Genomic DNA, 17848 nt, shown 5'->3' with positions numbered 1-17848 from the left:
AATTAAGGCAGTTCTGAAGGCGAAAGGGGGTCAAACACAGTATTAGTATGGTGTTCCTAATAATCCTTTAGGTGAGTGTATATAGTATGTACAATAATAATTAAAAGTGTTTATATATATATATATATAGCCTATATATTAACACTTTTAATTATTATCGTCATTATTATTATTATAATTATTATTATTATTATTATTAATGAGGATAATAATGACAACATTTGGGTCTGGGTCTCAAACTTTTGTAAGTTTGAATAAATAATGTATGTTTATTTGTGTTGGCATGTGTGCTCATAACTGAGCTAAAATGGGCCACAACTGCTCTGTTCTGTTGTTCTGATGGAACAGACCAACTTTATGGCACTCGGCCTTTGCTCACAGACAGAGGTCAGGTGTGCTGACTGACCGTGTCATAGTTTCCTTCTTCTAGTTCAGAATCTGAGATGAACAGGTGGCTCTGTGCATTCCCAATTCCTGCAACATCTGCATCAGGTCGTAGAACAGTAAAACAGCACCCCCTACTGAGAACATCTGTCACTCCAGCCACGAGGAAACCAGAAAACAGACCTCCAAGAGCTTCCTCGCTGAACATTACATTGGTTTCTTTGGCATAAATTACATAAATAAAACTGACTGCAGGCTGCTCACAATAGCATATATTTGTAGAAAAAAATATGTAGTGGCAGAAATAAGTTGTTTTTGTGTTTGGACAGTCTACTGTGTCCCTCAGCTGTCACACTTGGTATCATATCACAGCACTACTCTTAGCTTCCTAAATGGTGACAATAGCAGTGGTCGGCTATCACTGCAGGATAACTGCGCTGCCGACACAAAGCAGATCCAATTTAGTTCTTGCCTTCAGCGTCTGTGCAGCCACAGTAACCCCTGCTGAACAGAGCCGGGCGGACCAATACATTTAGAGACATATTTGACTAGAAGCCAGGTTTGTCCTTTTAAATAATTTCACTTCAGTGTGAATATGGCAGGCTTTGTTTTTTTTTTCTTGGCTTTGTACAGTGTATATATTATTGTGTGTGTCATGTTGTTAATTATAAATTGATATTTATCCCCATGGTGCTATAAAAGTCATGAAAGTCCTCATTTTCATCTTGCAATCTGGAAATGTCACTAAACTGAGCTAAACTTTTAGTGATCATAACATTCTGCCCAATGAGGGGAAGTTTTGTTTTATTTATATAAGACTTTTATTAACACATTTTGTTCTGTTTTGAAATGTTGCCTTGTGAAAGTGCAAAGAAAAGAGTATTACTTTGACAGCAAAGCTGAATTTTCAGCATCATTACTCAGTCTTCAGTGTCACATGATCCTTCAGAAATCATTTTAATATGCTGATTTGCGGCTCAAGAAGCATTTCTAATTATTATCAATGTCGAAAACAGTTGTGCTGCTTACCATTTTTGTAGAACCTGTCTTTTTCACGATTCTTGGAAGAATAGAAAGTACAAAAGAACAGTATTTATTTGTAATACTATTTCTTTGTAACAGTGTGAAAGTCTTTATTATCACTTTTGATCAATTTAATGCATTAGTGCTGAATAAAAGTAATACTTTGTTTAGAGACCCCAAAGTTTAGTGGATCTGTAGCTAATTTAATGCATAAATGAGCTGTGTACGTGTGTATTCTGCATATCTTTTAATGCAGTTTTGTATTTTTAAGAAATTTTGAGACCGTTATCCTTTGATGTTGATTCACAAATATAAGTGATTTGGTTAAAAGACTGTCAATAAGGATGGATGGTGTTTGTGATGCTAACTCCATGCAGTCAACGCCTCCATAAATCTAGAAACTCCATAATAATAAATGCTTGTTGTACATAAACATTTCAAAGGTGTCTTGAAGCATGACACCAACTAGCAGTCTGAGCAGTTGAAGCACTTGTTTTAGGTATCATGAGTAATTATGAGGCAGTGTCTTCTCATCAGATATACTATGCAGTCATTAAACACAATCATACTATCGTTTGTGTCTGAGAGTAGCATCGGATTGAGGGTGAACGATGACACTGTTGCTATGACATGTCTCGGGTGTCAGGTGGATGTTTCTAAATTTATCAAGGGTTAAACCCAAAGAGGCCTGGCCCTCTGGGGCCAAACATGACAGACTGTACCAAAGCTGTCAATCTTCACTGTTTATGTAGGAGAATATGCAACACTGACTCATTTAAAGCAGTTGTGGCCTAAAATGAATTCAGCACAGTGAACAAGCAATCTCCAACTCAGTTTAGAGGAATTTTAATGATGTACCTGAGTGAAGCAGTCCGATGAGTTTGGTAATTCTGCATTTTAAGTCACAACATTGGATTGTTGTTCTGCCAAATAATTATTGAGCAAAACAATAATTTATGAACATTAATTGAGCCTGCAGAACTACCTGCTGTTGACATTTCAAATGATTATGCAGTCAGGTATTATTGCAGTAAGTGGATTAAAATGTTTAAATGATTAAATTAAAATGTTAAGAATATCTGTTAAAGTACATAACATTTTTCAACACCAATTACAGTTTCAAAATACTTTGCTTTTCTTTTGAAAAAAATTTATAAATGAGCAGAATGCATTAATAAAGATTGTAAATGAACAATACGAATTGCATACAATAGAAACCAATCTGAAAAGCAAACCACCTCCTTTAAGGTAATGCACATTTTAAAACTCTGCCCACATCATTTTTTTATATATATAAAATGTATACATTTTTCTTTATTGGTTACACTTTATTTTAAGGTGTCATAGTTACTTTGTACTTAAATAAGTACTGAGTAATATTAATGATCACACTTTAGTTTAGTGTTAGATGTAGAATATGGGAATGCAGAATAAGGCATTAATATGTGCTTTATATGTATTAATAAACCGTCAATATCCTAGTAATATGCATACTAATAAGCAACTAGTTAATCGTGAAAATTGGACCTTAAACTAAAGTGTTACCATATTAATTAACTACATGTAGAGTTATGGTTAGGGTTTGGTTAAGGGGTAGTTACTTGTAATTATGCATAATTTACTGTTATTACTATAGTAAGTACATGCTGTCACCTTAAAATAAATGTTACCAAATGATTTAATTAATATTTTTATATTTATTTACCCTGGTGGTCAAAAGTTTTGAATAATTATGATTTTTAAGTCTCTTCTTCTTACAAAGCCTGAATTTATTTAAACAAAAAAACAGTTAAACAGTAATATTGTGAAATAATATTACATTTTACGGTTTTAAAATGTATATAACTGTTTTCTATGTGTATATATTTTAAAATGTTATTTATTCCTGTGATGGCAAAGCTGAAATTTCAGCATCATTACTTCAGTCTTCAGTGTCACATGATCCTTCAGAAGTCATTCTAATATGCTCAGTATTATAATAGTTTAAATGGTCTCTGTCTGTTTGTTTTTCTCTATAGCCCCAACGGTGGTGTCGTTTTCGTTCGATGTAGGAAACGGGCCGGTGAAACTGAACGTGCAATCTCCTGCCCCGCTGAACGACGACCAGTGGCATCAGGTCAGCGCAGAGAGGAACACTAAAGAGGCCATTCTACAGCTAGACCAGAAATACAAGGAGTTCAGACCTGCACCTACACAGGGACACACACGCCTGGAGCTCTACAGCCAGCTTTACGTGGGTAAGGGCCGCATGCACGTCCACATATAGAGTATATATGGATTCATGTGGGTGAGGACTTCACACAAACACACTTTTCCATACACCCACCCAAGAGTACTGAAGCCCTAAGGCTGTTCATATACTCTAGGGTGACCAGATTTCTCATGGTGGAATATGGGACGGACCAACCCCCATGATATGAAAAAAAATTATTTCATGATAACAATACTGTATACTGTATATCATATAGTTAAAATATTGCAAATTACAAACGACTGGACAAATACGATAGAGTTACAAATGAAATACTTTAGTACTGGTACAGTAGGTTTAATTTATACATTTATTCGACATCTTTTGTTGTTTGATTAACATTAATGACGCATACAGGTATTTTAGGCTGCTGTCACTTTAAGACTGAATGTTAGGATGTAATATACTGACACATATAGCTTTTACGTTCACTTAAGTCTGCATATTAACTTGATAAACTCTTTTTGAACATCCTTGATAAATGTACACAAGCTTCTTTGACATCTTCGCGTCTGACTTGATCTCCTCCACGATCTCGAATTTCCCGCCTCCACTAACAGCAAGTTAATCGATAACGAATTGTGATTGGATGGTAATTTTGTTCTCCAAAATATAGTATGACGAGATTGGCTACCTTTGATTAGGCTATTCTCACGTGACAGAAGACTGCTATACTTACTTTTATATGATCACCTAGCAAAGACAATTTAGAAAAGAAGAAATACGGGACAAAACAGGAACTGTCTTGGGAAAAACAGGACGTCTGGTCACCTTACTTAAAATAAAATGTCTTTATTGGCATCAATGGTTACAAGAACTTTTAACATTCATATAACCTTTCCATTCCACAGAAGGCAACTTCTTTATAATGGAAAAAGGTTCTTTAGATTATTAAAATGTTCCTCACACTATAAAAAAAAAGTTGAACTGAAATTCTTTGGAGAACCAAAAATGGTTCTTCTATAGCATCGCTGTGAAAACCCCTTTTTGGAAACTATATTTTTTAGAGTGTACTCAAAAATGGCTTGATTTCTCCCGAATCTCTCCATTCTTAGCTGTTCTTTTGAGTTTGAATTATTCTCTCTTCTCTCTCTCTCTTCACTTTCTCGCTCTTTTTTCCCCTCTCTCTCTCTCTCGCTCTTGCTGTTTTTGCTGAGAAATCAGCTGTTTCTCTGAATTTTTGAGGACAGTGCTCTATGTTCTCGTGTGTCTGAAAGTGAAAATGTATTTATAGTCTGCAGTCTAAATGCAGGTGTAGCTGTTAAAACCTGCACTTAATGACATGGAACCCTGGGGAACCCATTCGCCTCCGAAGTGTGAAAAAGTCGACTGTAAAGAAATGGAAGTTGAAAATGGGTTTCACTGAATATGGCTGAAAAATTGTCTCAGGCACAGCAGGGAATGTGACTAATAATGGTTTCATGTGTTCTATGCTAACATTAGCAAGGAGTTTTTTTATGGCTTTAAAAGTGTGAAAAAGCTGTGTCATTCATGAGGCAATTATCTCTTGAACAGAACAGCTTTGGGCTTTCATTGTGCTATTTTGGCTTTGACTTGTTCTTTTCAACAAATGACTTTGACGCTCATTAAGAAAGAGGAAGATAATGCACCCCTATGGCTCTCTTGAGAAAGCTTTTAGAAAGCTTGTCTTGCTTGTGTATCTAAAGCTTGAATTCAAGAAAAAATTCCAGGTCTCCAAAAATGAAAAGCCTAAGTTTTGATTGATATCAAAGTTATTAATTGATTTTGTAAAGCAAGATTCTTCAACACAGGAACTATACAGGTGTATTATTATTAATAATAATAATGTTTGTACTATAATTGTATTTTCATTTTTAATTTATTAAAATGTATTACTTATAAATACAAAAGATATCATTTTACAATGGTTTTATTTTTTTATAAACATACTCCGAAATGTGATCTAAAAAAATGACTCTAAATTTAGTTGTTGTTTTTTCTAAATTACCTGAAGGAAAGAATGTTTAATTATTTCATTTCAGTATAGCAAAACAATAATCATCATCAACATTTACCTACAATTTTCTAATATTGGTACCACTTTATTTTAATGTGTCCTTGTTACACTTTACACTATAAATTAGGCATACTTACATGCAACTAACACTAAACCAAGCCCTAATCCCACCCTAACCCTATATAAGTATAGTTACTTAATATTGCTCAGTACCTAAATATATAATTACACTGTAACAGGGACACATTTATATAAACTGTAATCAGTGCTTTGAATTGTGTATTGAAATGGACAGTGTGAACTAAATCATGGAAAAAATAAATCTTACCAAATCTCTGCCACTAAAGTTTAAATTAGATGGTGTTCGAATATTGGATCTTGATACAAGTATAGCTTAAAGAGAAGGTCACACTAGACTTTGAGCTTGTGATATTTCTTTGGAACCAGCCAAATCATGGATTAATATTCAATATATTGCCCAGTCCAAGCCAAAACCCTCTCTAGGTCTCATTTGCATGTTGTCCATGGAGCAAATGAAATTTTCATTCTTATTCTACGCTTGGATCGTAAGAATGTTGGACTGGCATTTCAATTTCATTATCAAGCACACTAGGGTTAGGTGTAATGAGCCTTCCAGTACAAATGAATGTTAAAGGTTGTCTAATCCCTGTCCATTGTTTCAGTAGAAATGTAAAATGTTGATGTGAGTGTTTGCAGAGAGCAGCTCTCAGTCTTTAGTCCCTGACCCTCAGTGGGAAAACTAACTGGTTTATATCTGCAGAGTGGGCAGGGGTGGAGATGTCTGTCCAGATCTGTCAAGCCTCTCTCTGGCCTCTCTCCTCTGCTTATGAATTGCTCCATCATGCTCACTTCTTCAGCACCATTTAGCCCCATGCCATAATTTATTGATAAAGCAGATTGCTTTCTACTTCCTTTCACCCATAGATGATTGTGTCTATTTGAATTTGTTTTGCATTTATAGTGGCCTTATTATATTTAATGGAGGATTAAATGCTTGCTCGTTCTTTATTGTCTTTCTCTTCATCTCAGATAACAAGCAGACCTTTGATTTAAAAGCCACTAACATGTTTGCATTAGTTCCTGGTTTTTTAATATGCATTAAAAATATTGTTTACATGAATATTTAATACTTCTTTACTACCCTCCATCAAGTTGTTTCTTGCCATGTATTTTCTTTTTGTGTTCTCTTTGATGCCTTGCCTTGATTATGCATTAAGTTTCTCATAACTGCATGTTTTCATTTTTATAATATATATTTTATGTCATTATCATTTTTTATTATTTTGGTATTATTTTCCTTTCTTTCATTGCTTGCATGTCCGGGCGGTATTGGTTCTCCAAAGGGAAGCCAGCATCATGGGCCTGTCAGGACAGTAGGTAACTTTTTCGTAAAATGTACCCAAACAAACAGTCTAGTGTAATCTATCTATCTATCTATCTATCTATCTACAGTATTTATCATTTGTCTATCTATCCGTCTGTCTGTGTCTATCTATCTCTCTGTGTGTGTCTGTCTCTCTCTCTATCTATCTATCTATCTATCTATCTATCTATCTATCTATCTATCTATCTATCTATCTGTCTGTCTATTTATCTATCTATCTATCTGTCTGTCTGTCTGTTTATTTATCTATCTGTCTGTCTGTCTATGTCTGTCTATCTATCCATCTATATATCTGTCTGTCTATGTCTGTCTATCTATATATCTGACTGTCTATCTGTCTGTCTATGTCTGTCTATCTATCCATCTATATATCTGTCTGTCTGTCTGTCTGTCTGTCTGTCTGTCTGTCTGTCTGTCTGTCTGTCTGTCTGTCTGTGATATTTTGTACAGGTGAACCTTTGCTACAATATAAGGCTACAAACAGCCTGTACAACGCAAAGGTAAAAGCAGAAAAAAAAATATTCCACTGGGCAGGATGGTTTAATAAATGTAATATGCGAATTCATTACGGTTTCATTAGAAAATAATTTCCAATTCAGGGCTCATCAGAGATGGAGGCAGTGAACTTCAGAAGGGTTTTAACAGCTTGACATAACTTCTTTCCTTACTCATATATTCATGATGTACTTTCCAATGTTAAAACACATCAAAACAATGCTGGTGAAAAATATTTTTCAGTAACAAACAAAGGCAGAACAAAACGCCTACTTTGACATGAATCCAGTGGGAACAATCAAGCGACAAGTTATAAATAGAAATTTTAATTAAAATGTGTTTGTGTGTTTATCTTGTGTTCGTCCTTGAAACATGAGACATAGTGTCTTTCATTTTATAATAGTACAGCATATTTACTGTACATTTGATGATAAGAGTTCCGCTCTGGTTTATTAGCAAAGGATTTTGTATTAAATAGGCAACCAGGTCACCATCTCAATTAAAGGGACACTAGGCAAGTTTTTTTTTCTCTACGAAGCTCCCCCTAGTGTCTGGTAGTAAATGCTTTCAAACACTCTTTTGTAAAAACGAACTGTTGTTCCTCCCCCCTCGCCACTAGCAACCCTGCTGATCAGCTGTCAACCTAGCTGAGCAGAGGAACCGGCTATTTCAAAACCAGTTATGTCTACCGAGGCAAGTAAAGCAATACTTTCTTTCCAACTGATGGCGATTTTTTTTTTTTATTGTGTTGTCATGCATACTAGTATTTTTACCGGGAACGAACGATATGAACGAGGTGAACTACTGCTTTCGTGTTTGTTTGTTTTTGGGAGAATGGGCATGAGCATAAAAAAAATATATATATCGGAGGCTAATATTTGTCTAAAGTTATATTAGAAAGGTCTGTAAGTTCATCTGGTAGAATGATGGTTTACCTTTGCCTGTCTAAGAAAACATCAGAATGGTTTTTCTAGCTCGATCATGATATGTGCAATAATGTGCAATAATGTGCAAAATATGTGTACAAATTCTGATAATAGGCAATATTGTTGACTTAGTGACATAAAATAAAAGTGTAAGTTACACAAATAAAACCGACAGAGGAACGGCCAAACAACTACAGAAATCAAACGTGTTTGCTAATGACAATGCTAACATCAAAGTTATAGTATCTAGCGTACTAGTAAGCCCGTAACAGACAGCGATCATAATAAAAACCTTTACAGACAATAGCAAACATCCTGAGGTCGCAATTACTTGAAATTTAAATATTAAACACAGTTTATTCCAAAGACACTTAAAAATGCAACAGCAGCCAGGTCAGCATCCGTTTTGCAGGCTTCTGTTTCTCTCAGTTCTCGCCATTCTGAAAAAGCCGGTCCGATATTTACTCGAGTCTGACTTCTTGCTCGGTCAGTCTCCCGTTTCCTCTTTCGTTGGTCCTCCGACAAAGATTTCCTAGCTTTCTGCTTCTTTTTTTACAGGCTCAGCCATAACTCAATCTATCGTTGCCCTTTGCTTAACGTTATACATAGCCGGTGCTTGAATGGGGGTGTGTACGTGTGCAGTGCCGTCAAGCAATTCGTTATATCGCAAGACCTGATATCACGCGATACTTCCTGACGGCCGACCCGCCGGCCCAAAGTTGCAAGTGAGTTTTTTCCGCTCTCGGGCACCAGGGGGGTGTGAAACCACCACAATTCAACCCGAAATAAGTAATATAAACATTCCACTGACTCCGAAGCTGTTCAGTTAAGGTTAAAAAGTTACTTAGTGTCCCTTTAAAACTCCCCTGTTAATGTGAGTCAGAGTTCAACTGAGTTTAGAAAACTTTGAAAACATCACGTTTTCTTATTCTGTTAAGATTAAGCAACCTGTAATCTATAGATACTCCAATCCATATAATTTCTCTGGAGGAATTGATAAAGCTTTCCTCGATTGGCAGCTTGATAAATTGTAGTAGGTTTTTACTTGTGGGTCTGCTTTTATTAATTACTATTAGTAAATAATTGATGCATCCTACCAGGACATTTACCATTAATCTAGTATTAATCTAGCAAATGATTGTATGATTTCTGTTTAACTAGGCAGTTTCCTATAATGAAAAGATGTCCGGGCATGACAATGAGCAATAGTGAATGTTTATTTTCTCCTAGAAGTGGAACTCTAATGGTGTCTAATTTCTCCAAGGTCTATTGGATTGAATGGTCCATGCCATAATGAATGAAACGGGCCAAAAGGGATTCAACTATTGGCTGAGACATAATGTCTCTCATTTAACCTGTTGTTTTCAAGCTTTTTGTTGAGCCTGCTATGAAAATGATTTAAGTCATTATGTTGAGCCACTTACGCTTTTATTAAGACCATTTTCAAGCGGAATATTGACTAGTCTTTTGTTTCGATTTCCCATCTAGGTGCCGCAGGAGGTCTGAGAGGATATCTCGGATGCATCCGCTCTCTGAAGATGAACGGGGTGACGCTTGACTTAGAAGAGAGAGCAAAAATCACTCCTGGTGTGAAGCCTGGTTGTTCAGGTCACTGCACCAGTTTTGGGATGTATTGCCGTAATGGCGGCAAGTGTATGGAGAAATACAACGGCTATTCCTGTGACTGCACCACCACCGCTTATGATGGGCCTTTCTGTTCGAAAGGTCAGTATGCATAATATAAATTATAACTTTTCTTTTAAAGTTTATACACCTTAACCAGAGATATGACACTGAACAACTTATTCTGTAAACTTCAAACTTGTACATTACAGACTGAATGTGTCTGGACTAAAATTGGTGGGAATCACTGAGAGCCACTCTTTGCATTTAAGCCCCGCCTCCCTCATTTGAATATAGTAATAGCATCGCTGACATGAACAGGCCTTTTCTGTAGTTCATACTCTGTGTCAAGACCTCCATCAAACACTGCATACCCTCCGTTTAAAGATGGTGACTCGCTACGAGCTAGAGACTCGGATGGTTACCCTTAGCTTTCAACATCTCCTTTCGGTTTAAATATGCATGAACCTTGTAATTGCAAGGTTTTAACTCACATTTCCATTTTACACATATTTACTTGTGCCATCTAGGGTATTGCAGTCAATATCGAATTCTCTCAGATTCTTTGCCTCTGGATCAGTGCAATTGCTCCCACAGGCTGCCTTACATCTGTGGCTCAATACTACACTTTCACTCCAGGAAGAGGAAACTCTTCTCTGTGCTGCTTCACTTGGATTCGTAACCATGGATGTGATGCATTTCTTTTCACATCTATATGCTACACTGAACAAAATTATAAGCGCAACACCTTTTGTTTTTGCCCCCATTTTTCATGAGCTGAACTCAAAGATCTAAGACTTTTTCTAAGTACACAAAAGGGGGGTGGGGGGTCCGAAAACCAGTCAATATTTGGTGTGACCACCATTTGCCTCACGCAGTGCAACACATCTCCTATGCTGGCCATGCAAGAACTGGGATGTTTTCAGCTTCTCGGAATTGTGTACACATCCTTGCAACATGGGACCGTGCATTATAATGCTGCAACATGAGGTGATGGTCGTGGATGACAATGGGCCTCAGAATCTCGTCACGGTATCTCTGTGCATTCAAAATGCCATCAATAAAATGCACCTGTGTTCGTTGTCCATAACATACGCCTGCCCATACCATAACCCCACCGACACCATGGGCCACTCAATCCACAACATTGACATCAGCAAACCGCTCACCCACACGACGCCATACACGCTGTCTGCCATCTGCCCTGTACAGGGAAAACCGGGATTCATCCGTGAAGAGAACACCTCTCCAAAGTGCCAGATGCCATCGAATGTGAGCATTTGCCCACTCAAGTCGGTTACGGCGACGAACTGGAGTCAGGTCGAGACCCCGATGAGGACGACGAGCATGCAGATGAGCTTCCCTGAGATGGTTTCTGACGGTTTGTGCAGAAATTCTTTGGTTATGCAAACCAATTGTTGCAGCAGCTGTCCAGGTGGCTGGTCTCAGATGATCTTGGAACTGAAGAGGCTGGATGTGGAGGTCCTGGGCTGGTTGAATGTACTGCCAAATTCTCTGAAACGCTTTTGGAGATGGCTTATCGTAGAGAAATGAACATTCAATTCACGGGCAACAGCTCTAGTGGACATTCCTGCAGTCAGCATGCCAATTGCACACTCCCTCAAAACTTGCGACATCTGTGGCATTGTGCTGTGTGATAAAACTGCACATATTAGAGTGGCCTTTTATTGTGGCCAGCCTAAGGCACACCTGTGCAATAATCATGCTGTCTAATCAGCATCTTGAAATGACACACCTGTGAGGTGGATGGATTATCTCGGCAAAGGAGAAGTGCTCACTAACACAGATTTAGACAGATTTGCGAACAATATTTGAGAGAAATAGGCCTTTTGTGTACATAGAAAAAGTCTTAGATCTTTGAGTTCAGCTCATGAAAAATGGGGGCAAAAACAAAGTGTTGCGTTTATAATTTTGTTCAGTGTATTTAGTGTTTTTTTCTGGACTTAAATGGTAAGTTCTCCCAATTGTGTCTTCATTAACTCATCCTCATGTAGTTCCAAACATGTATGAAATATTTTGCAGAGCACAAAAGAAGATTTTATTTTTGCCATACCATGATATGCAACGCAAGTAAAGTGTTGTTTTGGGCACCCTTGAGTATCATTGTATGTTAAAAGAAAACAGATCTGCAGTATATCTTACACATATCTTTATGTTCCACAGATAAAAGAAAGTTGTATGTAACAATACTGAAGAAAAGATCTTTCACTACTTCTGTTTCATTGCAACTTTAAACCAGTAGTAGTACATTAGATAAAGGATCCATTCCAGGGCCTGTAAACTTTTTGTCCTCAGAACACATCACAGAACTGTAATTCTTATTATCTGTACTATCCTTGCCATGCTTTTCATGCTTCTGCTGTGTCGAGGCTTTTGCCCCAGTGGTATTAAAACATGGTGCTTCTGTCTCTGTTGTATCTGAACCCTACAGTCCAGCCTGGAAGAAATTTAAAGATTACTCAAGGGCCTTGCTGCAAATAATTAAACCAATCTATAGTCACTGCACTGATTTCCTTCCTGCTCCCGATACAGCATTTGTACAAAGCTCATTTGTATTTAGCGCTTTGTTCCCGGGGGTAAAGCGGCTGAATGTGAGAATTCCATGAATAGCAGATAAACCAGCCTCCCCTCTGTGTACATGAGATATTCGGTGTGGGTGCACATTGTCATGTTCGTTCACTCTCTTTTTACCCTTGTGTGTATTTACTTCATTACCCATGTTGATTTCCCATGGTTCTCCCTGTTCCACCCCATATGCAACAAATCCTGCGTTGTTTATTCTGCTTGTGTTTAAGACAAAGCTACACACACTTGCACACACGTCCTAGCAGTCAGGTCAAACGATCCATGTAAGGACCTTTGTTCTCCCCCTCAAGTAAAAAGGTAATAGGAAAGTGTCCTCTTGATTTTATAGCTGTTGAAGAAGCCCCTCATGAATACAAAACATGTCAGTAATGTCAGTTTCCTTTCCTTTTACTGCAGATGGCCATGCCAGACATCACTTACAAATTCCTAGTGTACATTTATTGAATGGTGGCCATGATTTTGCCGGAAGTATGATGTGTTCCGGGTCAAACATCTTTTGTTGGTTCTCAAACAGCATTCCTGTAAAAAGTCATAGTTTTAACTCTAGAACTAGGTATCACCTTACAATACAATTCATATTTGATATACTGGATGTATTTATGTCACAATCTCATTTGTGCACTTCACTTCACTTTTTCAAGCTAAGAATCTATATATATATATATATATATATATATATATAAGACAGTAAAGACATTTATAACATTACAAAAGACTTCTGTTCTAAGTAAATTCAGGTTTTTTTATAAACTTTCATGAACACTCTATTCACCACGGTTTCCACAAAAATATTAAGCAGCACAACCATTTTCAATATTAATCATAATAAGAAATGTTTCTTGAGCACCAAATCAGCATATTACAAAAATTTTTAATCTAGTGAGTAATGCTGAAAATTCAGCTTTTGCCATCAAAGGAATACATTTTAAAATATATTCAAATAGAAAACAGTTGTTTTAAATTGTAATCATTTCACAATATTATAGTTTTACCTTATCGAACCCAAACTTTTTTTAAGCAATGGTGTACTGTACATAAATTAAAAAGTATCAATACAATATATGATTGTATTCGCGCAACCATAATCCAAACTTTAAATCTAACCCTCAAATATGGTGGTTTATAAGAATTGTTGTTCTAGGACCAACAAGAATGTTGCCTAAATGTCAATATCGTCTGAAGAAACACCTCATTCTTTTCCAGACGTTGGTGGTTTCTTTGAGGCGGGAACACTGGTCAAGTATAATCTGGTACCTGAAGTGGTGGCTGCCGCCTCCAGCCTGGATGAGAAGAGTGTAATCCACAACCTGCCCGTCGAGACCAACTTGACACGTGAAGACCTGACCTTCAGCTTTAGCACCTCTACTTCTCCCAGCCTTCTGGTCTATGTCAGCTCAAAGACCCAGGATTACATGGCCATGGTGCTCCATCACAATGGTAAGACGTTGTTTGAGGCATTGCGAAGATGAGATGAACGGCTGAAATCTCATTGATCCAAAGACCCTTTTCACTTTGATGTGACTGTGATGATGCGTTTCCACGGTTGTTGAAATCGTAAAAAAGTTTTTTATGTTTTAGTTTTTTTTAATGTACATTTATAACACTATACTTGGGGTTTTCTTACCTTGGCCTGAAGGAGTGACAGCAAATTTTGACATTTGCTCTCTATTCTGGCTAATGTAATGAATCTCTCAATATTTTTTGCTCTTGTGGAAAGTCATAATCCCCTTTCACACTGAGCATTGATCCCATAAAATTGCCTTAAAATTTCTAGAGTGCCTTCTGTGTGAATGCAAACACATCCCTGGGTTGATTCTGGGATGTGGATGTAGTAACATTGCTAGGATCAGTCAGGGAACGCTCTCTGTGTGTACAAAAGGCAGGACCAATGCCATAAGGGGTTAGTCGTAGTGATGACGCATGTGTAGTCGCAATTACGTAGTTATCTTCCGACTCTTTGACCGGGAGTTTTATATGCGTTCACGGTCACGTTGCACATTAGCAAAGAAGAAAGTTTTGTTATCGTCATCCTGATGTCACGTGTCTTTACGAGATCTTTCAACACTATCTCACGACCAATTCATACGAATTCGTACAAGTGAGTTAAAACTGGCTAATTTGTATGAATTCGTACGACCTCATTTGTACGAATTCCTACAATTTGTCTATTCCCACGTGATGGGTAGGTTTAGGGGGTGGGGTCAGGGGTAGGTCATTCGTACGAATTCATACGAATTGGGCAACTCGTAAAATATGTACTATTTAGCAAAAATCAGCCAACTCGTAAAATTTGTACGAATTGCCGTGAGATCGGGTTGGATCTTTACGGGATGAGATTCCAGAAAATCACTGGCATTGTGAATTAACCAATATCAAATGATTAAAATCAAAATCAAATAATTATCAAAATCACATTATTAGTTTCCGGAATCTCTGTGTAAAAAGGGGCTGTAGAAACTCTATCGGGGATTTATTTTTTTTACTGTGGGGGTAGATGGGAATGCATAAATTATATTTGTTTTCCGTTCACCACTATAGAAGTTACCCAACTATGACTTCTGCTTCTGAGAATTCCGGAAATGTGAAAAGAGTCTATTGTACCACATGACTGTATATTCAAAATCAAATAAGTTCTGATTAGCTGTTATTGCACAACACTGTTGCTTTCAGTATGAACGAAAAATTGCGAACCTATTGCATCGCACCTGGTTAGTCTTTGCAGTTCATCATTAAGTATGGATGCTGATGCAATACACATGTGTCTGTACGATTGTTCCACAGCAGTTCTGAAACTGCACTGTAATAATAAAGGAGAATTTATTGCAGCAGGCTGAATTGCTTTTTGAAGTGGAGGCCCAACAGTAAAAGCTAATTATATGACAAATGGCAAAGCACAGGCAATTACATCCTACGTTTGGCATAAGCACAACACTGTGATCCATTTTTTTTTAGAGTTAGAGTAAAACGCATCTGGTGTTTAAAAAAAGACCCTTATTGCCTTCAGGAACACGATTTCACATTAAACTCAGTGACTCAGATGTACCGTTGTTTAATTTGTAGCACGGCATTTTCGTTAAACACCATCCCATAAAACCTAAAGTGGACACACAAGACTGGTGATGCTTATTCTTTGAGTTAAGCTGCCCTAAGCCCACATCGAAATTTACTCTGTAGCCTCTGAGCAAATGTATCTTGCAGGCCTGTGCTGTAACCCAAATGAGGTTCTGCTCTTCTCTGCAGCCTGTAGGGCCGTTGCACAGTGTGCAGTGTAGGTGAGTTATGTCAGGGAGTAGAAGTGAAGTTTGAGCTCAACTGATGGTTGAGCTCTGGATAAACATGGTCTTATTGTCTCACCCTGTTTCACTCAGGTACCCTGCAGCTGCGCTACAACTTGGGTGGTCTCAGAGAACCCTTCACCATCGATATTGACCAGAGGAACTTGGCCAACGGGCAGCCCCACACCGTTAACGTCTCCCGGGTGGAGAGAGACATAGAAGTACAGGTGGGAAACACACGAGACTGACCACACTCAACATTACAACAAGTATCAATGGTCAAATGTATTAAAAAAACTGATCTAATAATACAGTAGTCAGCTTCCTCACTGTTCACTAGGCACTTTTTAGAGCAGACCTAATTGAAATGAAACTTCAAAAGGGATTGGCTCCACAAAGGCAACTAAATTAACACTCACTATTTCACAATTAAAGTGGATGTTAACATGCTGCTAAGCTAATAACTCAATACTGTAATAATCACAAATATATATATATATATATATATATATATATATATATATATTAGGGCTGTCAAAAGATTAATCGCGATTAATCGCATCCAAAATAAAAGTTTGTGTTTAAATAATTATGTGTGCGTACTGTGTATAATTAAATTTGTATATATAAATAAATACACACACATGCTTGTATATATTTAAGAAAAATGTGTAATTTATATATAAAAGAAATATATTTATATATAATATAAATTATATATAAATATATACAGTATATGTATGCAAATATTTCTTAAATATATACATGCATGTGTGTGTGTATTTATATGTACAAAATAATTATACACAGTACACACACATATATTATGTAAACACAAACTTTTATTTTGGATGCGATTAATCGCGATTAATCTTTTGACAGCCCTTATATATATATAGCTTATAAAACTATATATAGCTATTAGGTAAAAGTATTAGGAGCTATATTATATAACACTATTATATTGATATTTTATTTATGAAATTAAATGGTAACAATGGTTTCATTTGTTAACATTAGTTAACTACTTTAGTTAACAAGAACTAATAATGAGCTGCACTTCTACAGCATTTATTAATCTTTTTTAATGTTAATTTCAACATTTACTAGTACATTATTAAAATCAAAATTTGTATTTGTTAACGTTAGATAATGCACTGTGAACTAACATGAACAAATTATGAACAGCTTAATTTTTATTAACTAACATCAACAACGATTTTTAAAAACTGAAATAAATGTATTGCTCATTGTTAGTTCATGTTAGTTAAATCATTAACTAATGTTAACAAACGAAACCTTATTGTAAAATGTTACCAATTGAATTATTGTTTTTTATATAATAATAAAAAGATTTTTGTAATGATAAAATTATATTCGTAATAATGAAATAAATATAGCTTATACATATATTAGGTAAAAGTGCCATTTAAATTTGTGTAATTAAATTAATTTTTTTCATTATAACAATTATATTTGTTATAATAAAATGAAAAAAATATATAGCTTATACAGTACATATAAAGTAAAAGTTTAGATTTTGATTTAGAAACTATTGTATTGTAAGTCTATTATAAACTAAAAGCATAACTAAAACGCTTGTCTAAAAGCATCTGCTAAATGCATAAAAACTATTAAACTATATTCTATTGATACTTTCTTGTATTTAATTAAATTATTAATAATACAGTTACATAGTTATAATTCAAATAATATTCATTAATCTTAGATTTTAATCAAAATTTAGTATTTTTTAAGATTGTGTAATGATGCCTAAATTTTTGTCTATATAGATAGCTTTTCTTTGTTTAGGAACAGAACTGACATGTTAAATATGCGGGTATGTGAGTGAATGTGTACCATGTCTGATACCCAGGATGC

The 17848-nt window shown here is 36.2% G+C and overlaps 1 protein-coding gene across 1 annotated transcript in view; it reads left to right on the top strand.

Annotated features, from left to right (window-relative positions):
• cntnap2a (contactin associated protein 2a) overlaps nt 1-17848 on the top strand; it is a 470798-nt gene that overhangs the window by 420453 nt on the left and 32497 nt on the right. Inside the window, exons 17-20 of the mRNA XM_081353019.1 lie at nt 3426-3644; nt 9951-10187; nt 13896-14129; nt 16061-16194. Coding sequence (XP_081209145.1) covers nt 3426-3644; nt 9951-10187; nt 13896-14129; nt 16061-16194 — 824 coding nt within the window. The remainder of the gene's footprint in view (nt 1-3425; nt 3645-9950; nt 10188-13895; nt 14130-16060; nt 16195-17848) is intronic.

Source organism: Scardinius erythrophthalmus, assembly GCF_964197995.2.
Source record: "Scardinius erythrophthalmus genome assembly, chromosome: 22".
Classification (NCBI taxonomy): domain Eukaryota; kingdom Metazoa; phylum Chordata; class Actinopteri; order Cypriniformes; family Leuciscidae; genus Scardinius; species Scardinius erythrophthalmus.
The sequence above is the reverse complement of the archived record's forward strand: the minus strand, read 5'-3'. Positions and strand labels throughout refer to the sequence as shown.